The sequence below is a fragment of the Misgurnus anguillicaudatus genome, chromosome 19, assembly GCF_027580225.2.
Source record: "Misgurnus anguillicaudatus chromosome 19, ASM2758022v2, whole genome shotgun sequence".
Classification (NCBI taxonomy): Eukaryota; Metazoa; Chordata; class Actinopteri; order Cypriniformes; family Cobitidae; genus Misgurnus; species Misgurnus anguillicaudatus.
This window is the reverse complement of record NC_073355.2, coordinates 36,364,058-36,388,308: the sequence shown is the minus strand read 5'-3', so window position 1 is coordinate 36,388,308 and position 24,251 is coordinate 36,364,058. Positions and strand designations below refer to the sequence as shown.

The 24,251-nt window shown below is 39.1% G+C and overlaps 1 protein-coding gene across 2 annotated transcripts in view; it reads right to left on the bottom strand.

The window, feature by feature from the left end:
* Positions 1-2,141: 2,141 nt before the first annotated feature.
* grin2ca (glutamate receptor, ionotropic, N-methyl D-aspartate 2Ca) overlaps positions 2,142-24,251 on the bottom strand; it is an 83,191-nt gene continuing 61,081 nt past the window's right edge. For both annotated transcript variants that reach the window (XM_055194716.2, XM_055194715.2), the window contains exons 7-14: positions 13,847-14,015; positions 12,448-12,601; positions 11,145-11,270; positions 10,161-10,390; positions 7,673-7,833; positions 6,782-6,969; positions 6,202-6,434; positions 2,142-5,135 (exon numbers count right to left, since the gene is read on the bottom strand). In XM_055194716.2, coding sequence (XP_055050691.2) covers positions 3,555-5,135; positions 6,202-6,434; positions 6,782-6,969; positions 7,673-7,833; positions 10,161-10,390; positions 11,145-11,270; positions 12,448-12,601; positions 13,847-14,015 — 2,842 coding nt within the window. In that variant the 3' untranslated portion in view covers positions 2,142-3,554. The remainder of the gene's footprint in view (positions 5,136-6,201; positions 6,435-6,781; positions 6,970-7,672; positions 7,834-10,160; positions 10,391-11,144; positions 11,271-12,447; positions 12,602-13,846; positions 14,016-24,251) is intronic.

The following is a 24,251-nucleotide window of genomic DNA, read 5'->3' as shown; positions in this document are numbered from 1 at the left end:
GGGAGCAGACACGCATTGAGGTGTTTCTGATAGGAATTAGTACACACCCGACATCTTCAAATAATGATAATGTGACTTACTTGCATCAGGTGACCTGAAAATGCGAATAAGCCGTTTCCATTGCAGTTCGGCAAAATACACATTTTACACATTTGCCTGAAAAAACACATCATGCGGGTGTAAAAACTTTATATATATATTGGAGTTTTTACGATATCACAAATTAAAAATACAGCCAATGGAAACACGTCAATGCTGTTTTGCCCAATTTGAAGGGTAATGGAAAGCATCTAACGAGTTAAAAGGGACATATTATGAAAATCAGACTTCCATGTTTAAGCGCTATAACTAGGTCCCAAGTGCTTCTATCAACCTAGAAAATGTGAAAAAGATCAACCCAGTAACTTAGTTTTGGTAAATCATTCTCTGCAAGCATGTAAAAAATAGATCATTGAAATTTGGCTCCCCTTTGTGATGTCAGAAGAGGATAATAACGCCCCTTAATCTGCACTATCCAACAACGGCACTAGGTCCCAAGTGCTATAACTATAACTAGGTCCCAAGTGCTTCTATCAACCTAGAAAATGTGAAAAAGATCAACCCAGTAACTTAGTTTTGGTAAATCATTCTCTGCAAGCATGTAAAAAATAGGTCATTGAAATTTGGCTCCCCTTTGTGATGTCAGAAGAGGATAATTACGTCCCTTAATCTGCACTATCCAACCACGGCACTAGGTCCCAAGTGCTATAACTATAACTGGGTCCCTAGTGCTTCTATCAACCTAGAAAATGTGAAAAAGATCCACCCAGTAGCGTAGTTTTGGTAAACCATTCTATGCAAGCATGTAAAAAATAGATCATTGAAATTTGGCTCCCCTTTGTGATGTCAGAAGAGGATAATAACGCCCCTTAATCTGCACTATCCAACCACGGCACTAGGTCCCAAGTGCTATAACTATAACTAGGTCCCAAGTGCTTCTATCAACCTAGAAAATGTGAAAAAGATCAACCCAGTAACTTAGTTTTGGTAAATCATTCTCTGCAAGCATGTAAATAATAGGTCATTGAAATTTGGCTCCCCTTTGTGATGTCAGAAGAGGATAATTACGCCCCTTAATCTGCACTATCCAACCACGGCACTAGGTCCCAAGTGCTATAACTATAACTAGGTCCCAAGTGCTTCTATCAACCTAGAAAATGTGAAAAAGATCAACCCAGTAACTTAGTTTTGGTAAATCATTCTCTGCAAGCATGTAAAAAATAGGTCATTGAAATTTGGCTCCCCTTTGTGATGTCAGAAGAGGATAATTACGCCCCTTAATCTGCACTATCCAACAACGGCACTAGGTCCCAAGTGCTATAACTATAACTAGGTCCCAAGTGCTTCTATCAACCTAGAAAATGTGAAAAAGATCAACCCAGTAACTTAGTTTTGGTAAATCATTCTCTGCAAGCATGTAAATAATAGGTCATTGACATTTGGCTCCCCTTTGTGATGTCAGAAGAGGATAATTACGTCCCTTAATCTGCACTATCCAACCACGGCACTAGGTCCCAAGTGCTATAACTATAACTAGGTCCCAAGTGCTTCTATCAACCTAGAAAATGTGAAAAAGATCAACCCAGTAACTTAGTTTTGGTAAATCATTCTCTGCAAGCATGTACAAAATAGATCATTGAAATTTGGCTCCCCTTTGTGATGTCAGAAGAGGATAAAAACTCCCCTTAATCTGCACTATCCAACCATGGCACTGACATTTAGTGCAGAGTTTAGCTCATTTGCATTTAAAAGGACACCCAAAACTGCACATTTTTGCACACACCTACAAAGTCACAATTTTAGCATGCTATAATATTTAATCTATATGATATTTTGAGCTAAAACTTCAAATATGTACTCTGGGAACACCAAAGATTTATTTGACATCTTAAAGTGTTGTGAAATGTCCCCTTTAAAACAACCCAGCATTTTAGGTTGAGCCAACCCAACCAAACAGGTTAAATGTGTAAACTTTATTTATTGTAATGCCGCAAGAGTGTTTCAGTGTATTGTGTTAGTAGTGCAAAAGGTCACAAGTTCGATTCAATAAAACACACATACTGATCAAATGCACCGCTTTGGATAGAAGCATCTGCCAAATGCATGATAGTAAAAATGAATGTCTTTAATAAAGTTCACCAGCCACTGCATAACAGTTCATTACAATGTGAAATGAATGAGATTTCAGACAGATTACTTCTAACATTCAAACCTCACTTTGGTGGAGATTTGCAACCATTTTCATACATTTATTAAAAATTAAGGGCATTTTTTGTCCTGGCTAAAATGATTTTCACTTTCTCAAATTCTTTTAAGAGAGAACTCACTCGGTGGCTTCAAAGGAAACAAGAGCACCTTCCATTAACAGAGACCACTAAGACATCATCTCAAGATGTCTGATCTGCTTAAATCACACATGTGGGGTTTAATGCAACCACATGATCAATGACTTGAACGTGCAGCCAGTGGTGGTCGGTGACTTCTCTTCCGATGGGTACAAATTCAAAATGTGTTCGGAGTGTCATGTGTGTTGCTCGCCATTTCAAAATATGTGTTCGTCGCGTCATGCGAACCATCTGCATCATGCCCCCTGTCAAAATATGAGTCTGCTGCAAAAGGATTTATAATAAAAGAGACGCTTACGTTTACAAAATACTCGCAAGATATTAACTTAACACTAAACTCTGATTACACATGAGATTAAGAGAGTATCCGGCAAACGTGAGCGTCTCTTTTATTATAAACCCTTTAGACGCGTCTGCACAGCAAGTAGGCCCGTATTTTGACATCACACATGATGCACATGAGTCCACATGACGCGGCGAACACACACCTCGAAATGACGAGCCACACACTATGACCTACTTACATGTTGTGACGAGGTTCACATCGTGCGCCCTCGATAAAGAAGTCGCCGGCCGCCACTACGTGCAGCTATACCTACTTAAGCAAAAGAAACGTTCAACTTGCCATCAAGTCATCCCATCATTTATTAAACGGTAAAATAGCTGTGGAACTACATTTTGTATGTCTTCAAAATCAGAACTGTATTACATTTTGTGCAGTGACAAAATTTGATGGCTTTCTCAAACCCTTGGATTTATAAAATTCCTGGAAGACATTTTTGTGTACCTACATTATAAAATTCCCCAGTTTGGTGGGGTGTAGATTTAAAATGGTGAAAAATAAACAACAGATTTTAAATTTAAATCTTCAGGATTAAAGCTGCCATAAAACATGCTACTGTATATCCGATTGATCGCAGAGAATTTATATAATAGGTATAATGGCATTTAAAAACAATCAATAGATTATATATTAAGAACTATTAAATATTTTAACTTTTAGTTTTTTCATTATACTTATCTCCACAGTAATCACTTATACATCCCCCCCACCTCATCCCTGCAGTCTTGTTGTATTATTGCACTGAGTTTACCACCACTGAAGTCCGCCTTAAGATTTTTTGCTTGATTCGGTTTAGCAATGTTTCTCCCACAAAGCCTAAAAAGAGTTCACACCTCTGACTCCAGACTGGACACCCTCCTCCAGGGCCTTGAAGCGAAGGGACTGTGTACATTCCGCGCAACTAAAACCTGCCTGCGGTCCCTACACACAGAAGACACCGGCAAAGTGTGTAGCGACTGCTCGGTTGAGCGCCCGGCCCCCTCGTAGCCTCCGAAACCTGTGCTCTGGTACACCGTGTGTCTGCTGCCTAACCGGTGAACCAGAGCAGCATTATCCGGGCAATGGCTGGCGCAGGGGAACAGGTGGCACATGTCTTTGGAGTGGTCGTGGAAATGGACAGGCCCCTGTGGTAGAGGGCCCAGGTACACAGGCATGTCCGTGTACGAGTTCAGGTATGTCGAATAGTGTCCGTGCACCAGCGTGGAAGAGGAACGACGCAGGGACGCTGTGTTTTGTAGAAGTGCCTCCCGGTATGACGGAAGACGGATGGACTTTGAGTATTTGAGCTTTTGGGGCTTGTAAGGAAAGGAGCCCATATGGGCCGGGTCCAGATAGGCAGGTTCAGCCGGCACGTTGTAACGACGACTGTTACCGACACTCCCGTACGTCTTTGGGGGTTTGGGATTCGTAACTAAAACTCTTGGGAAAAGGTCCGGCATGTTGACGCAACTGCTAGAGGATGCCGAAGTGCTGGGCTTTTCGTCAAACTGTCCGATCCGATCGCCGCCCCACGTGGCCCTGAGAAAAGAGGCGCGGCGGTTGACTTTATCCTTCCCCAGAAGAGGAATGTCGTCCGTGTCCGGTTCTAGATACAGCTTTGTGCAGGCGTTGCAGCTTGAAATGGGTCTCTGGTATTGGCTTCTCATGCATGGTGTGGTATGGGAATGGTTTTCCACGAGATGGTCACTTTTAAGCTCGGCCAGGCAAGACTGGGGAACGTCGTAGTCGTCCCTACGTCGAGTCTCAGGAGATGCTGCAACGTAGCTGTGGGACCTTTTATTTCGACCAAGACCTGCCATGTACTGTTTATGGCTTACGGGAGTTTCCTGGTGCTCTACGAAGATGTCAGGTACCTGAAAGTCACGGTAAGAGATGTAGCGAGGGTGACAGGATGGATCCACGTACACATGGGGTTTGGGAGCTGTAGGAGGCGGTGGGTCTCTCATGGCAATATGTGGACTGCTGAGGCTGGATATGGGTAGCGTTCGTTCATAGATGTGGTGATGGCTAGTTCGTGCGGGAAGGGTGTAGCGCAGTGAGGTAGGACGTGTGCTCGTGTGAGGCTTCTCCAGCAGATGCTGGGTGGTGCTCTCCACATTTTGTGGGTAAGGTGAATGATTGTCTGTGACACTGGAAATGAAGGGTAGGCGACCGTGGCTGAAATCAGTTCCTATGAGGCAGGTGGGAAGAGTAGGTCTTGCCGCCTCTGGATCACGTCGACTCCAGTTCTCAATGGTCTTGGTGGCGTTGTCCAAAGAGTTTTCCACTCTGGCAGATGAGACGATGTCTTTAGCCGTCTGGAGCATTTTCAGCATGTTGGCCTGAGTGTAGCTGGTGGTGACATCTGGGTTCTGCATGTTCCCTTTACGGTCTGTGTCCTCTACACCATTAAAGCAGCTGTAGATTCCCTACAGGGGAGAAATAAGGAAAAATCGTAACCTTTAATTTAATTAAATTCAGATGAATAGGGTAATAAATCTGCTTTCACAAGCTAATTGTGAATAATTACCTACAGTACAAAACGTATAAAGGCAGATACAGTAAGATTCATTTATTAAGTAATGGGGATTATTAATATAGCTTATGCATGCATATGCAAAATGTGTATATTTTGTTTTCTCTTGCTTTATGTATTTTACCTTTAAATTTGGATCTTACGTTTCCAGAGAATATAAGCAGTTACCGTAAATTAAAAATGCTTTGGCAGCTAGAATAATGACCCTGATATTTTAATAGTGTCCCCCAGACCTTTAGTGGCTCTTTAACATCTTGGGTGTCCTCATGAAAATCTGTTACATGAAAAATGTTTCTCGAACAGTATTTTCACATTTTTCCTTTGTTGCTAGGGCTACAACATATACCGAAATATCAGAAATACCGCAAATGTGCATATTGCAATTCAAGTTGAAGCCCAGACTTTTGTTAAATAATTCAAGTCAGTCCAGACAGCTGAAAATATACTCCACAAATCAATTAAGCAGAGATGTTAGCGTCCATGAAAGGTAAGGGCGAGGCTTATTCCAAATATAATTGTATAGTTTTAATTAAATAAGGTTGGATCATTTCTGTTGAGCTGCCTGTTCGTGAAGCTGAAAGTCAAGTGCACGTAATAAAATAATATACCATTGATGCAAACCAACTTTTTTTGCTCTATTTTGTTTTATGTGGGTAGGGCCCCCTATTAGTTATTGAAACGGGCCACCAAATGTGAAACATGTGAAATTCATGTGGTTTTTCGGCTTTGTTTATCAGTAGTTGTACAATGCACCGGTTGGTTGTTGTGCTATTTTTCCCGCCCCTCTTCCACTCTGATTGGACGGGCAAGCGTCCGCTTTGCTGCTAGCTTTTTTGAAAAACGCTACACTTCCACTGGAAGCAATTGAAAACACATGCCGGCTGCGGGCGTAAAAGCTTTGGTGTGCACGCCCCCTTAAAGTAACGCTTCAGAATGTTGATTATAAAAATAAATTTTACCCTGCTGATGGCTAGTAGGCAGTCCAAACGGTCAGACTTGCGGACAGAATGTCGTAGTTTCCAGTACAGCAGATGTTCCCAGGCAAACACCAGCAGACTGAGACCCATGGCTACGAGAAGCATGTAAAACACCCCGGCCATGTTGTCTATGTCCAGTTTAGAGCTCATCACCTCTTTCTTCTCATTACGACAGATGCCAGTCAACCACACGGTCTGAAGCTTCTGAGTGTCACCTGTGATAGATAATACATTTGAGATGAAATAAGTCAAGAGTATGGGTGAGGATGATGGTAAGGCTTCATTTGGATACAAAATATTCCATTAGTACAATACTTCTTTGTCATGTTTTAACATTTCACACCAAAATTAAATAAAGACAACAACAAAAATTAAATACTGCCTTTAATGTGGCTCCAAATGTATTGCTTTTTATTCCATTCAAGCCTTTTCGTCGCAGTTCTAGCCATACAATGTCATCCATTCATTTTTTATGGAGTATAATGATCAAATATAATGGGGAGTAAATAAGGACAAAATTAAAAGGTGCTTGTACACTTAAACAACAGGCAATAAAGTTTACCATCAGCGAGGAACTGAAGAAGAGCCAGATCAATGGGTCGCTTCCAGCGAGACTCTTTCTGAAGGGCGATACCATAACCTGTAGTAGCGAATACTTTCCCACTACCGATAGTCACAAGTTTACAGCCTTCATCTTTACCAGCCATGTAGTTCAGCACAGCTGCATCATATATAAATGCATCCAGCTTCCTGTTAATGATAGAGACAGAATACACTGGTTTCACTGGTTATCTTTATTTTAAAGCACATCAGCGTTTATTCTCTGTTTATGATATTATCCTGATGGATATTTTACAGAATTTTATATTATAGCCTATTGAAGAAAAATGCAATATAGGACAACTTGCTAAATAATGTTATATATGCAGGAATGAGGGCCAGTGACGAGCAACACACATGACACGCCGAACACATATTTTGAATTCGCGCCCCTCGGAAGAGAAGTCACCGGTTGCCACTCCTGCATACTAATATTACATTATTTAGCAAGTTTTCCTATATTGCATTTTTCTTCAATAGGCTATAATATAAAATTCTATTCAATATAGTAATAAAAATAAGCAATATAAAAACATTTATTCAATGTCAATGTAGTAAGCTTTTTTTGTAATAATTTTTAAATGAGCCATAGCTGAAATGGTTTGTTTATAATTGTTAGAAGCATATTGCACTGCAAGGAACATTAAAGACTTAGGGTGCGTGCAATTTTTTAAAAATGGCGGCTTTCTTCAGTTGAACGCTTTAGTTGTGATCCTTCGGCTTTGTTTATCAGTAGTTGTACGATGCGCGGTTGATCGTTGTGCTATTTGTCCCGCCCCTCCTCCACTGTGATTGGACGGGCGAGCTCTAATAAATTATGCCAATAATTGTGTATAATTCACAGTGAACATACCCTGTTTTGAGGCTGTTGAGGGCATCTTCCACACCTTTCTGGTTGTACTTCACCATGTGGGAATGCATCTCTGGATAATTGCTGCGAATGTTTCGTTCCGTGCTGCCGTTGGGCACCGTACCGAACCGGAATGGAGGATACTGGTCTTGCGGTCTCTGAAACTGAAAAATCTTGTTTTAGCACCTTTAGCTCATATTCTGGACTTCACTTACAGCCAAAATGGATTCTTGGTGAGTGGACGCTAAGATTGTAAAATGTGTATATATTTTACTAGCACTTGATACAGTATGGCAGTTTAAAGGGACACTCCACTTTTTTTTGATATGCCCATTTTCCAGCTCCCCTAGAGTTAAACTTTAGATTTCTGGCGGTACCACTTTTAGCATAGCTTAGCATAATCCATTGAATCTGATTAGACCATTAGCATCATGCTCAAAAATGACCAAAGAGTTTTGATATTTTTCCTATTTAAAATTGATGATATTATGGAGTGCCCGGAAATAGTCCCCTTGGTAACTTTCAATAGCAGGGGACTATTTTCAGGCACTACGTAATATCATTGCACCTCCTGCAGCCATGTTACAGCAGCAAGGTCTTTAATTATTACGCCAGAATGAGAGTATAGTTCCTACCCATATCTGCCTAGAAAATCGCAACTTTTAATTTTCCGTCGGTCTTAGTACACGATGTAACTATAAAAGAGTCAAGTTTTAAATAGGAAAAATATCTAAGCTCTTTGGTTATTTTTAGCGCGATGCTAATGGTCTAATCAGATTCAATGGATTATGCTAAGCTATGCTAAAAGTGGTACCGCCAGACCCGGAGATCAGCTGAATAGATTTCAATACTGTAAAAATCAAATGTTTAACTCTAGGAGAGCTGGAAAATGAGCCTATTTTTAAAAAAAGTGTCCCTTTAAGGACTTTAGTTGGGTACGCATTGTAGGAAATCTGCATACAATATGTATTTGTTAACATGAATAAGTGCATTAGCTAACATGAACTAACATTAAACAATATCGTTTTTCAAAAAAATGTAATCTTTGTAACTTAATGCCAATACAATTGTTTATGTTAGATCATTGTGTATTAACTTATTGAAGCAGATACAACTTTTGATTTACAGTAAGACATATATTAGTACTGTAAAAGCTAACATTAAAGAAATTAAAATAATTTTCTCATCCTCATGTTGTTCTAAACCTGTATAAGTTTTTTTTTTATTCAGCTCACATTCGCTGACATTTGCACCTCCTACTGTATCCTTCTGCACAGGACCGTATCTGCCCGGCTGAATCCGTGGAATTTCAATATTACTTTTCCCTCTTCAGATTTGCACTCATTTGGTTGTACATGATTCCAGCCATATTCATTTAGTGTCTGTACTGGAACATCAAATAAATGTAATATAGCCAGTAAGGCGGCACATTAGATCTGGAGGCATGAATAATTGTGTTGTAATGTAGGTAACCTTGACTGAGTGAGCAGTGTCTCTGAGGAACAGAAACTGATTGTATTCCAGCTGAATGCATGTGACCTACACTAGTGTCAGTGAATGCGTCATTCTGAATGTGTATGCTGTCGTTCAAGTGAAGAGGACAGAATAAATGTTGTCTTTCATCTGTCCTATAGTCCCGACAAAAAATGTGGCGAAATAATAGTAGTGGACCACACACATACCTATGGGTTTGTGTATGTGCACTAGCTTTGAACTTGTGTTGTGCGTTAAGCATTTGGGTAATGAGCTTGTATTTGAAGAGTTTCGAAAGCACAACCAAAAAACGAGATTTCTGAACAATTAAAAAAACGGTGGTTATCTCGTTTTGCAACGAAACTCTTCATTTGTTTTAGTAAATGCATTACGTTCATTGTTAATTCATGTTGGCTAATGCATTAACTATTGTATGTGAACAAATACAATTTACGCATTAAGTGATGCGCGTACAGGAGAATGTACTATGTAGCCGAGCAGATGCATTGCATTGTGTCGCAATGCGCATGCATCAAACTTCTGTGTACACGTACAAATCAAATAAACTATGCACAGCATGGCTGTGCATAATTCGACCGTGCTCGTACGTTCCCGTACACGTAATAAAACAAACTACTCCGACCTTAAGCTGTTTCAATCAAAGTTTGTGTAGTTTGAAAGCACATACTATAGTAATAGTGATGCTTACATTGAAATCACCTCTGTTTTTCATTTTTATAAATATATATTTAAAATGTATTTTTATTGTTTTAAAGTGTCTATAAAAGTCTCATTAGACACATCAGTTGGGTTTGCTGGACCTTGGCAGGGTAGTTTATGATTTACTCTCGTTTAACATTTACTATCTCTAATCACCTCTTTCTCTCCATCCAACATTTCATCACCAGGGCGCACATTTATACTGTAAGTTCACTGGCTGACGGCTTTAATTAAAAATGACGCCAGTAAAATGCCCGTTTGGCAGAGACAGATGTTGTGGCAGCTTTACGGTTCTTACTTTTTTGTCACTCAGCCCGGACACGGTGTCGATGTACTGTTCCTGGATCATGAAGGCAGCCAGGTTAGCTGTGTAGCTGGCTAGGAAAATCACGGCAAAGAAGGCCCACACCAGCACCATGATCTTGCTGGTGGTGCCTTTGGGGTTTTCAATGGGCACAGAGTTGTTAAAGACGATCCCCCAAAGCAGCCAGACTGACTTTCCAATGGTGAATGTTGGCCCACCTGGATCTTAACAGGAGAGAATTACAGTATACTTAGAAGCCTTGCAATCACACAGAAACAAGAATGCTCATTTTCCAGCTCCCCTAGAGTTAAACATTTGATTTTTGGTGTTTTGGAATCCATTCAATCGATCTCCGTGTCTGGTGGTACCACTTTGAGCATAGCTTAGCATAATCCATTGAATGTAATGGCTGCAGCAAGCGCAATGATGATAGGCAGCGCCTGAAAATAGTCCTCTTGGTAACTTTCAATAGCAGAGGACTATTTTCGGGCACTGCATAATATCATTGCGCCTCCTGTTGCGCCTCCTGTAGCCATGTTACGGTAGCAAAGTCCTTGATTATTACGCCCATTTCAGAGTATAGTTCCTAACCATATCTGCCTAGGAAATCACACCTTTTAATTTTCCGTCAGTCTTAGTACACAATGTAACTACAGAAAAGTCAAGTTTTAAATAGGAAAAATAACAAAACTCTTTGGTTATTTTTAAGCGCAATGCTAATGGTCTAATCAGATTTTATGGATTGTGCTAAGCTATGCTAAAAGTGGTACCACCAAACCCGGAGATCAGCTGAATGGATTCCAAACGGTAAAAATCAAATGTTTAACTGGAATATGAGCCTATTTTCAAAAAAAGTGGAGTGTCCCTTTAAAAAACAGTAAAATGTTCTGTCAAATATGACAAAACGGTATTTTACAGTATCTTAACACTATCTTGTGTCACAGTTCATAGAGTGAAACCGAGACGGTGATCACTGACCTTTGGCACTAACCAGGCTGCGGTTGTAGCCCACAGGGCTGAAGTATTCGAATACAAACACAGTAATGGCGACTACAGTAAGACACATGACGAACATCATCACCCACACGGCCGGACTGTATGGCTCTATAACATAGAAAACAAGACAAATCAATTGCTTCGTATGCTATTAACCAAGTAAACACTGATTAAAACACTTAATCAGTTATAAACATATGAGTTATAAACAGCTGCAGTATGCGAGATGTGGAAGTAATTTTTACTCACAAAATTAGTGTCGTATTTTATTGAAAAGCGACGAGATAGCCGCTGGGTTTTTGTAGAATTTACAATGAAGTCATGAAAAACTTAATAGATCTCGGCTCTGAAAATGAAAACGTTGCAATAGCGTGGCATAGTGGTTATAGAGCTGGCCAAAAATGAAATGACTGTACAGTTAGAGTTTGTATTTATTCTCAGCGGCCCCAAAATATATTCGGACATTTATTTTACGCCACATTTAAAATTGATAAATGTCATTGCATTCAATAATAAATGGAAAAACAAAGTGGCATTTACTCAACACTTCGAGGAAAACATTTGACAAAGAAATTAAAAGATAAATTGTATTTGTGTGTTCTGAGGAATATTTATTTGCATATGCCATTTTAATATTTCATATTTTGTTATCTATTGCAATGACATTCAGACATTTTAAGTGTGGAGTAAATGTTATAAAGCCTAAAGTGCTTTAATAATTCATTTCCTGAAAACTTAGGTTAGTTAAAAGGAATAGTCTACTCATTTTCAATATTAAAATATGTTATTACCTTAACTAAGAATTGTTGATACATCCCTCTATCATCTGTGTGCGTGCACGTAAGCGCTGGAGTGCGCTGCGACGCTTCGATAGCATTTAGCTTAGCCCCATTCATTCAATGGTACCATTTAGAGATAAAGTTAGAAGTGACCAAACACATCAACGTTTTTCCTATTTAAGACGAGTAGTTATACGAGCAAGTTTGGTGGTACAAAATAAAACGTAGCGCTTTTCTAAGCGGATTTAAAAGAGGAACTATATTTTATGGCGTAATAGCACTTTTGGGAGTACTTCGACTCGCCTGAAAAGTCCGCTCCCCTTCTCACTCTCATAATGGGAGAGGGAGGGTGTTACTGCGCCGAGTCGAAGTACTCCCAAAAGTGCTATTACGCCATAAAATATAGTTCCTCTTTTAAATCCGCTTAGAAAAGCGCTACGTTTTATTTTGTACCACCCTTTAAGTTTTGGTGTTGATCTCACAATCGAGCTGAAAACACTTCTCACCCAGGAACGCAGATGGAGAAACGGTCCCATTGCTTCTGGCCACCATCACACTAATTCCAGTCTCTACAAATGGCACAGAGAAGTCAATGATCTCGGATCGTTCCTCGTTTATAGTGAGAGAGCCGATGGCCATGTCTGCTCTCCTATAAAACACCTGTGAAAAAGTGACAATATGTCCTCATATGAATTTTATTTTTATGATTATATTGCACAAGATGCTCATTCAGAAATGTTTAGTAGTCTTTGCTGCAATGAAATTGTGACTTTGCAACTTATATTAATTTATTTGTTTAACAAATTGGTTACTTTCTCTAAGTAAATGACGTGTTTATTTAATCTAACACACAATCGTAACTAACCATGTCAATAGCATGGATGTCTATAGTAGCCATGTTTGTCCAGTAATCTTTGTGCGTGTGTGTTTGTGAAACTCTGTGCCTATAGATTTACAGTATAAGCTAGATTCTCTCTCGTTCTCTCGCTCGCTCCGTCTCCGTGTTTTAGCCATACCATCTATAATGCACCAGTAAACACAATAGTTTTTCTGCATCCCAGAGAAAATGCCATAACAGCAGTCGGGCGTCACGGGCCGACACTCTTTAGACCCCGCTGTGCATCAAACGTCAACATGCCTGATGGAGAAGTTTATTTACAAGGTTGTTTAAGTCATTACAATGGCAGTCACGTATCCTGAAACGCACAGCCTTTTAAGACACGTTTCGGAGACTGAAATCTTTAGCCTGTTTTGACATCACAAATCCGCCATGATGAATTTAAAGCAAACATGAAAGTGTGTTCGCTACCCAATTTAATTTGAATTAAACTTAAACAGGATATGTTCCTATAGATCAGTTGGCAGAGCATTTTGTTTGCAACAAACAAGAGAACACTGATAAAATGTATAGCTTGAATGCACTGTTAAAGGTGCAGTGTGTAATTTTTAAAAGGATCTCTTGACAGAAATGCTACATAATATACAAAACTATATTATTAGGGGTGTATAAAGACCTTTCATAATGAACTATTCATTTTTTATTACCATAGAATGAGACGTTTTTATCTACATACACTGAGGGTCCCCTTACGTGGAAGTCGTCATTTTGTGCCGCCATTTTTCTAGAGAAGCCCTTAACGGACAAATTTTTTTAATCATTTGTCTCCGTCAATGACATGTTTTTCCGGTGGTGGCTTCGTAGCTTCTCTATGCATTTCAAAAGCGAGGGAAGAGCAGTGGACTGAGCCATTGGTTGCAATTCCCAACCTCAGCACTAGATGCCGCTAAAATTAACACACTGCACCTTTAATTGCTTTGGATAACAATCTGTAATGTCATTTTAGAGGTGGAGCAAATCAAATCAGTCATAATGAAACTATGCTTTCTGTTTCAAAGCTTTCTCACCTCTCCGATCATACCGTTCCAGATCCCACGTACGAGTTTACCATGTTTACCATTGGTGACCAGGTAGAGGTCATAGGAGAATTTGATGTTACGCGAGAGCTTCTTCAAAATGTCTATGCAGAAACCTTTGCAGCAAAGTTTGGTGTAGGGCTCAGTATGTCCAACAATCCTGTGAGAACATAAGAGTAAGCTTTTAATGCCACATACACGTTTACGTAGCTAGCTAAATAAAGACATTGCATAGACCTCTATTTATCATGCACAACTACTACAGTGTACCATAATATACTATTACATAACCCAGACCTTAAAGGAATATTCCATTTTCTTAAAAAAAAATCCAGATGATTTGCTCACCACCATGTCATCCAGGATGTTGATGTCTTTCTTTGTTCAGGTGAGAGGAAGTTGTGTTTTTTGAGGAAAACATTGCAGGATTTTTCTCATTTTAATGGACTTTAATAGAGCCCAACATTTAATACTTAACTCAACACTTAACGGTTTTTTTTAACGGAGTTTCAAAAGACTATAAACGATCCCAAACGAGGCATAAGGGTCTTATCTAGCGAAACGATTGTCGTTTTTGACAAGAAAAATAAAAAATATGCTCTTTTAAACCACAACTTTTCGTCTAGGTCCAGTCCAGCACGACCTAAGGTAAATGCGTAGTGATATAGGGAGGTCACGTGTTACATATATAAAACACACATTTGCGGACCATTTTAAACAATAAACTGACACAAAGACATTCATTAGTATCAGTTGACATACAACAATGTAGGAACGGTCCTCTTTCTCAACACATGTAAACACTGGGGCGTAGTTTCGCGTTCGTCTTCTGTGACCTCTTGACGTCATGACGTATTGCGTGGGGTCACGCTGGCGCATCACGACAAGTTGTGCTTTAAAAGTGCATATTTTTTATTTTTCTTGTCAAAACTGACAATCGTTTCGCTAGATAAGATCCTTATGCCTCGTTTGGGATCATTTATAGTCCTTTGAAACTCTGTTGAAAAAAACTGTTAAGTGTTGAGTTGAGTATTAAATGTTGGGCTCTATTAAAGTCCATTAAAATGAAAAGAATCCTGCAATGTTTTCCTCAAAAAACATAATTTCTTCTCGACTGAACAAAGAAAGACATCAACATTTTGGATGACATGGTGGTGAGTAAATTATCTGGATTTTTCTTTTAAGAAAATGGAATATTCCTTTAACCCACAGTGAAAAATCTTTATTATCTGGATCAATGACAAAACGGTTTGACAAGATGAGAAATTCAAAAATCTTTAAAGAAAAACTTGTTTTAAAGCATGCATCAGGTTTATTTCAATGCACATAGTGTATTTAGGTTAATTTTATGCATTAAAAAATGCCATTTGCACCATTTTTATTAAAGTTAAGACTGAATGGACCTGAAAATGTCAAATGGTGTAACCGCCAATTGCACCAAAGAATAAGAAATATTAAATATTTTATCCACATTGATGGCATGCGTAATCATCAAAAAAAATAATCTTAAAATATAATTTTATTAGTTATTTTTAAATGTAAATTTTAATGCATTTTAATTTAATTTTAATAATATTTGTCCTGACATATGCTGAAAACAGCTCTGTTTTTAAATAATCTTTACAAATGATGTGAACACGTATGTAAAAATCATATTACACTAAACTAGATATTTTATTCCACATTTTTTATGAATATATTTATATTTTCATTTTTCATTTCAAAGTTACACCAATTGAGACGGTTACACCACATTGACATTTTTGCAATGATTCCCCAAATATTCTGTCAAAATAAAATAAAACCAGAATTTTTATACTTGGTCCTTAAAAAAAGAGAATGTATGCCAGTACTCTGCAAATATATTTTAAAATTTTAACCCTTTTACATTTAATCGAACCATACGGACACAAAACAATTAACGTCACTTCATTGACCCGACATTTTTGGTGTTTTTTTTTCAAATGATCACCTCCTCAAAGGGAGGTTTTGTTAGCAGGGTTCCCACGGGTCCTTGAAATCGTTGAAAGTTTGTGAATCTGGGGGGAAAAAATTCAAGGCCCTGGGAAGTTTTTGAAAATATACATACACAGGTCATTGAAAGTGCTTGAATCTATTTTATGCAAGAAAAAAATCCATATAATTCCTTGTATAGTGTAAGATAATATCATAAAAATTGTAGATTTTTTAAGCACACGTGCTAAACTGTTCGCTTTAAATGCTTATATCTTCTGTATGCAAATGTTTATTCATACCAAAATGCGTTTTTTGCATAGTTGTGTTTGACACATGAAAATGTCTCGGGTTACGTATGTAACTGTTGTTCCCTGAGAAGGGAACGAGGCACTGCGTCTTCCTTGCCATACTTCCTGTAACGCCGTCTTTGGCAATATTTCAAATAGCGAAATACTTCCTGGTCCCGCGTCACTCTGTCTTTGACGTTAAGCCTCACCATTGGTTTAATTTAATATACACATTCAGACGCACTTACCCCTGGAGGCGTCCCGAAAGTGTCACCGCAGTGACGCAGCGCGAGTTCCCTCGAAAGGGAACTGTAACAATGTATCTTAAAAGATAACACGATGTTACCTTGCTCTCACTTGAAATGTGTCCCCACATTTAGTCCTTGAATTTGAGGCTATTGGACCTGGAAAGTCCTTGAAATGTCCTTGAATTTGAAGTTAACTAAGGTGTGGGAACCCTGTGTCAGCTTTTGTGCATTTGCTACACATTTGTACCCAACATTAAGTTAAGTATAGAGTACATGCACACACTCATAAACATTAAGGAATCCAATTAAGCTTCCAGTGCACAGAAATAATCAAATTAAATTATCATTAAAATATGTGAGATAAAATATATAGAGAAATACATAAGATGAAGACATGTGAAAGCTGGTAACGTTATCTGTAACTAAACAAAACTAACATTGAAGAAACAAATGTAAAGCATGGTGGTTGTTATTTTCATCATCAGTCATTTGGTGAAGAACTCACATACAAATGTGTAGTTTTGTGTACACTCAATTCTACGTTTTTGTGTAGCGTGTAGGTTTCAAATGGGTCAACCATTACTGTATACAACAGCACCTCATTTCTCACCTCTTTTATATACATAACTAGTTTTTTAATTATGTTCTGTGTCAATCCATTTGCAACCGTCGAGAAACAAATATAAATGAGGCCATATTGGAGCAAGTATCTCTGCAGCGGTCGTGCCTCATTAACGTTTCAATGTTTACCCAGTTTGTCCGGTTTTCTGTTTTGTTGATTTATAACATCAAGCTAAACATACAGGCAATCTGATTAAGAATAAATCTATTCACAGCAGTAGTAATGATGTGTGGCTCTTATGGCTAAACTGAAAATAATGCCGTGTTCTCAATTTAAAACAAGGAGACTTCATGGTTGTTGGTCAGCTTGATTGCCGCTTTCTAAATAAACTTCATGTAGATACATGGGGAAAACTGTGCTCTGTGAAGGGTGGCAGAGACTAAAAATGGCAAGGAACTAAAACGGGCAATTACGAGATCGTCCAAAGATCAATGGCAGGATGATCGGGAGAGGGAGGGGGCGTGTGACGTGAGCTGGGAAATGGTCATCACATGAGTCCTTATTTTCTGACAGATGGAAAAGCAGTTAGACAAAACATATAACATTATAGTCTTTTGTGCTATTGGTTCCCAAACTTTTCACTTTGCAACCCATTTATATGAAAAAAGTGCAGAGTCCTAATACATTATACTTAAAGGTGACATAGAATGGTTGAACAGAGTATTTATCCTTGTTCTGTGATGTGACATGTAGACAAAAAAAATTTTGTTTGGGTCTGTAATGCCTTAGAAGCTTCCTAAAAACCTCTCTCAGACAGCTCTATTAGGGTGGGGGATTTTAAACAAGTGGTTTTGCACCATTTTGGTTCCCCCTACTGGCTTAACTTGCAATCTCATTACTGATTGGCTGACTTTGCTGCCACTCAAAAAATGTAGCCAATTATTTTAAAGTGGATGGGCAGTTAGATGCCTGTGATGTCATAAGCATCCGTTTTTCAGATTGGGCCGTTTTCTGGCTGACATTTCTAAAAGAGGAATTTCTATGAGACTGAGATGTTTAGCATGTTTAGCACTTTTTGTATGTTTGTGAATGTGGGTAGACTACCATTATTCAACAAAGACAAGCTAAAATGGTTTTTCATTCTCTGTCCCCTTTAACTCTTTCACCGCCAGCATTTTTTTAAAAAGTTGCCAGCCAGCGCCAGCGTTTTTCATGATTTTCACAAATGTTTAATGCCTTCCAGAAAATGTTCTTCTTCAAATATATAAACATACAATATACCAAATGAAAGAACAGACCCTCTGCTTTCAAACAAAAAAAACGTTTCATCCTACCTTCAGTAGTTCTTTTGTAATCAGCTTTTGAATATGGGTAGGTTTCTGCAAAAACACCACATTTTGAGATAATTCCATTTTTGTGACGGACTTTTTATAGAGATCCCATTCAGAGTGATCTTTAAAACAGACACGGACATGCAGCAGCTTGCCAGAGGGCAATACTTCCGGTTTTAAAAAGTTGCGGAAGGGCATCACCTAGTGGATAATAGCGGTATTGCGGAAAGACGGAAATACTCGTCATTGGCGGGGAAGCGTTTTCTCTTGATTGACGAGATATCTCGTCAATGGCGGGGAAAGAGTTAATAGCAATAGGCTCCGGGGCGGATCCGTACCAGGTCTGCTCCAAAGTCGGCAGTTCCGTTCTGGATCCGTTGCGGATCCGCCCCGGAGCCTATTGCTATTAAGTATAATAATGTATCCCAGGACCCACTATTTTTTTAAATGTTAAATGAAAAAATACACATTTTACCTTTTTTATAATTAAGTAGTTTTTATTTCAGTGTGAAGCCGTCATTTTATTAATGAAATATACGTTTTAATTAAAATATCAAAAATCATTGCTTGTCATCAATTGGACTAAACTGTTTTTGTGTCTTTCACCACAACAGCAAAGCGACTTTGCACGGTCCACCTTATCCCACTGTGCGATCTACAAGTGGGTTTCGACCCACATTTTAAAAACCCCTGGGTTAGATAACACTTGTACAACACTTGTGAAAAAAGCATTGAAGTTGTGTCCTAGCAACTGAGCTGTGGTGTTTACATGGGTAAAAAAGATTTGAGTTTGGACCCTACATTTCCCAAACTTGTTTCCCTTCTTTTCATCGTCTTTTCTCTCCCCACTGTCTGTTTAAATAATATTGTCAAAAAGTATAAAAGTAATAATGCAGGACATCATCCTTGGCTTTGCAGTCACATTGAGTTAGAACAGGACAGGATTCAATTTCAAACATTCACTAAACGTATTACCAGAACTGTAGAATTGCCAATTCAGGGAACATTAACAAGATTATGTGGGCTGTAGAAGGGTGGCAGGACATCCATTCCAAAACACTTTTATTGCATATCAACACTTTTACATAGTCAGAGCGACACAATCAATACTCCTGAATGCTTTCTGTCCACATTTCAATGCAAGTTAAATCTGTGCCTGTTAGCAGCATTAAAATGGATCAGGTTTATGTACAGGTTTATTGGTTTTTATTACTACACTTTATTTCACATTGACGGAGAAAAACAGAAGAGATGACTTTGATTTTTGTTGTACAGTGTTATTTGGAACCAGAACAATAAGAAAAAAATAACTTTTATTTTAATTTACTGTATTTCTCCTAGACATCAATGGGATTAAATGGAGAACAAATGATAGTTTTAGCTGATGTCCTGCATCTCAGATATTTCTCCTAAGAAAACAAAACTGAAATCTCACAAATGTCTTCGTTACAGAAGACATGAATTTGCATTGAAGAGTTGCTCAAAACTTTAGCACCGTTTTCTAAATGACGACAAAAAAAAATCTATTGCAATATTATGGCATGTCATGCGACTAAAGCATTTAAACATAGTTTTGTTGCGATATGTCATGGCGATGGGTGTTGTCATGAATTAGCCGGACAGAACCTAGGCGCAGGACTAGATAACATAAACAAAGAACCGAGTATAACAAGGAATAACCAATTAATTGACAAGAACTTGACTTTTAAATATAACTAGACCAACTGACTTGATGTGGTACTACAAACACATGAAATGTTACAAAACGAACTGGCACAAGACGACAAACCAAATGGCATTAAATAAGGGAGCGAATCAAGAGAGAAACAGGTGACATGAATGAAACAATAACAGGATGATTAACGAGATGACAAGGGGGCGGGGTCATAGACGAGACAGGGAAAGCACATGGCCTGATAAGCAAAGCCATAGATATGTATAAAGGCTAGAGCCGTTTCTCAATACCAAGTACGCCAAACTCGGACTTGTGTCCTTCGTAGTTCGAACTTGCAAGTTCAGACTTGGAAGAACGAACTCCTGACGCGAAATGCATTCTGGGAAACTTCGCTGTCATAAGTCCACACAAGTCTCCTCTGATGTATCCTCGATAAAATGGGCGGATCAAGAACACATCCGGGGATTTTATGTGAACTTGGGCTTGATGCGACCTTTGAATTGGAACAGTACTTGGGCCGCGACTGATGACGTTTCACAAGTCCACAAGAACTCAAGTACAGACAAGAATGCATATTGAGAAACGGCTTAGATGTCTTATGGTGGAGTCTCTAACGGCATCACCTGGCGGCCATCTTACCTCAGACAGCTCGCTCACTTGTAGCATTGAGTTTAATGGTGCAGGTACTTTTAAATGACCATAACTTGCTAAATTTTCTACCGATTTTCAAACAATTTGGTTTTTTACAAACGTTATTAACGTGGCTATAATTCTGGATGCAGTGTCATAGGTACATCTTTGACATTTATAACAAACCAAACCGTTTGAAGATCGGTAAAAAATTAAGCAAGTTATGGTCATTTAAAAGTATCTGCATCATTAAAACTTAATGCTACGAGTGAGTGAGCGCACTGTGGTAAGAGAGAGCCAAAATGCAGACGTTCCACTCAATTGGCCTGCAGCGAGGGCAGGGACATCTAGCCTTTATACATATCTATGACCAAAGCCACGTGCCTTCACACAAAACATGGGGCTGCCATGATCCTGTCACTCTGAAATATTAAAACTGTGACTTGAAGACAGGACCATGAAAGGGTGTATTCGACATCATATTGTACTGCGCAGACAGTCAAGCGGATGACATCTAAATACAGCGAGAGCGACTCGAAAGCATTAAGAGCAGATGACTCCTAAATCTCTTTCTTGGTATTTTGATGTCACGCACTTGTTAGCTCTTGTGATGCTACTTGGCCCCTAAGCTCTGTAATGGTTTACCAAATAATGTTCGAGTATCAGACACAGTCGATCAATTTAAATCTAAACTTAAGACATTCTTCTTTAACAAAGCATTCACATAAAATGTCCAGTAAATGTACTTTTCCCGCAGTAGTTATTTTGTCTAGAACAAAGCACTCACGTACCTCATATGGGTAATATACTATTGCCGCAATAGTTAGCCTGTCTGGAACCGAGCTGACTTAAACCACAATACTGTATGACACTTGCATTACATGCGAACGGCCCCTACGCTAATAGAACTTTGTTTTTGTCCCCCTGTCTCGTCCTTGACCCCGAGGACGATGAGACAAACAGACCCAGTTCCTGTTGCTGTGAAGGTCATCGCACCACTGATCTACTGGGTGTCCTTCAACGTGATGCCCAGCCGATGCGCGACCAACGACCACCGGCTGAACCAGTTTAATCCGCTTACCCGCCTTGTATCCCTACCGTATCTATATAAATATAAATATATATTAATTTCTCCCAAGGGTTTTTGTCCTTATAGGAGTTTTTCCCACCGGGTTTTCTCCTAGGGGGTTTTTTCGTCCCAGGGAGAGTAAGCCAACTTTGGCTTAACTTAGCACTTTACTGTATACGTTACATTATTAATACGCTCGCTTGTACGGTTTAACCTTAGCCGCTATATTCTACTTCTTATATTATCTATTGATTTTCTGTGTTCTCCTCTACATCTACTCATGTAAAGCTGCTTTGCAACAATTAACAATTGTAAAATATAAATAAAATTGAATTGAATTGAATTGAATTGATGCCACGTGAAGTCGAACACACCTCTTCTGTCCTCAAACTAAACATACAGTGCCATATTTAAATAATGATCATGTGACTTTTACGCACATCAGCTGACCTGTAATTGCAAAAAAAAAACAGTTTACATTGCAGTTTTGCGATACATTTCTTTTTCGAATTGCCTGAAAAACCAAATCACCGGAGCGTAAAAACATTTTTGAGTTTATGCGTAATTATCGTGTTTTCATCGGACGCTTTTTCAATTCGTTATTTTAATTTGCGCAATTTGAAGGGTAATAGTAATAGAAATGCATCAACTCCAGATTACATTCATTTTACAACTCTATGCTCACAATGCATTTTAACAATTGTCTCATGTATGTTTATTTCTCCTACCATACTGAAAAATCCAGCTAAAACCAGCATAAGCTGGTCAACTGGTTTTACTTTGTCTCCAAGCTTGGTTTTAGCTGGTTTTGCTAGTGTAGCAAGCTGGTCTAGCTGTGTTTTGGTCACTTTTTAAGCTGGTCTAGCTGGACTTAGCTGGTCAGGCTGGAAAACCAGCTGACCCACCAGCTTGACCAGTTTTGCCATGCTGTGAGGACCAGCTTAAACCTGCTACTGCCACCTTAAACCCAGCTACCAGATTATGCTGGTCTTAGCTGGATTTTTCAGTAGGGTATGCAATTTTAGGGGAAACATCTGAGATCAAGTTGAAACCTCGGACCAATAATATTGAACCTCTGATCCCAACAAACAGATAAAACGTATGTGTTACTGAGGGTTGTTTCCAGGGCATTTTGCTGGGTGTTCTGCTGGTTGCTAACGTGTTGCTAATTGGCTCAAGTCAGAAGAGCTTTACGTCTTCATTCTGGTCGCTAGATATGGTTTGAACTGAGCTCCTATAATGCAAGTCTATGGAATTGCTTCATCCATTTAATTGGAAAATATGAAAAAGTGATTAAGAGTCTAAAAGTGAAGAAGCAGGAAAAGCGAGTCTGATGCGGTGTGGTGGTGTTGTAAAATGCCGAGCGCTCTAATGGCATTGGCTCTCTAACCTCCCCTGTAACCTCTTGACTAATGGTGTGTACCATAAAGGGGATTAGAGGCTTTATGACTCACTCCAAACACCCCCGCAAACACACACACACAATCATCACCGTAAACAACAACAGAAAGTAAATGATCTGTTTGCCGTCACTCACAACATCAACAAAGACCCAACACAAACAACCCACCCCCTCTGCCCATCTCATGACAGCTGGCTGGGTTTATGCAGGAGGGTTAACCCTGATAACTCTCACCCATGCTGCTTGGTTTTGCTTTATTGATCTCTTTCTGGCACCCCCGCAGTTTCGTAATGAGAGCGTAATGAGCAGAAAGTCGTGGGAAAACTATTCTTAAATAATTTGTTAATAGGCCAAACACAATGCTGTGCGTATGGAGATGCTGAGGGGTTTGAGACCGAGTCGAGTACGGCTTTAATCAACTCTGATAATGAACGCTCGGTTCTCATGAGAGCCGAACGCAGCGCTGTGAAAATATAATGTTATCTTTACTTAGAGTTGATTGCAGGCGCTCTGCAGGTTCTGTATTATGAATGCTACGGTTCAAAAGGATGGAGAAACCGAAATTACTGCCTTTTGTTTCTTTTCACCCTTAAAGTGCTCGAGGCAACTTTAAATGATGAGTCTATGACAAACTGCAGTTTTAAAGTAGTTCAAGTATGGTCAATCGTTAGCTACTTTATGCTAAGTATACTTTAATACATTTTTTGCTGCCTTAAAGGTGCATTGTGTAACTTTTAGAAGGATCTCTTGACAGTAATGCAATATAATATACACAACTATATTATCAGTGATTTATAAAGACCTTACAAAATAAATAGTATTGTTTTATTACCTTAAAATTAGCCGTTTTTATTTACATACACCGTGGGTCCCTGGAAGTCGCCGTCATGTTTCTACAGTAGCCCTAAACGGACAAACTGTTTTATAGGGCGTGTTGTCACTACATTGTCTGAGACGATGACGTGTTTGTCCTGTGGTGGCTACCGTAGCTTCTCTATGCATTTCAAAAGGGGAGGGGTGAGCTGTTGACTAATGTTGCGTTCACACCAGCCGCAGTAGAGGCGTCAAGCGTGAGTGATTTCAATGTTAAATCAATGTAAAGATGCGTTGACGCGCGCATGGAGGTCTCGCGGCACGAATAAGGCATTTAGCGCGGCATGGTAGATGAGTTGCTGTAACTTGATGAAGTAACGTTAAAAACTTGAGGTAACACAAAAACATATGAGGAGCTCAGAT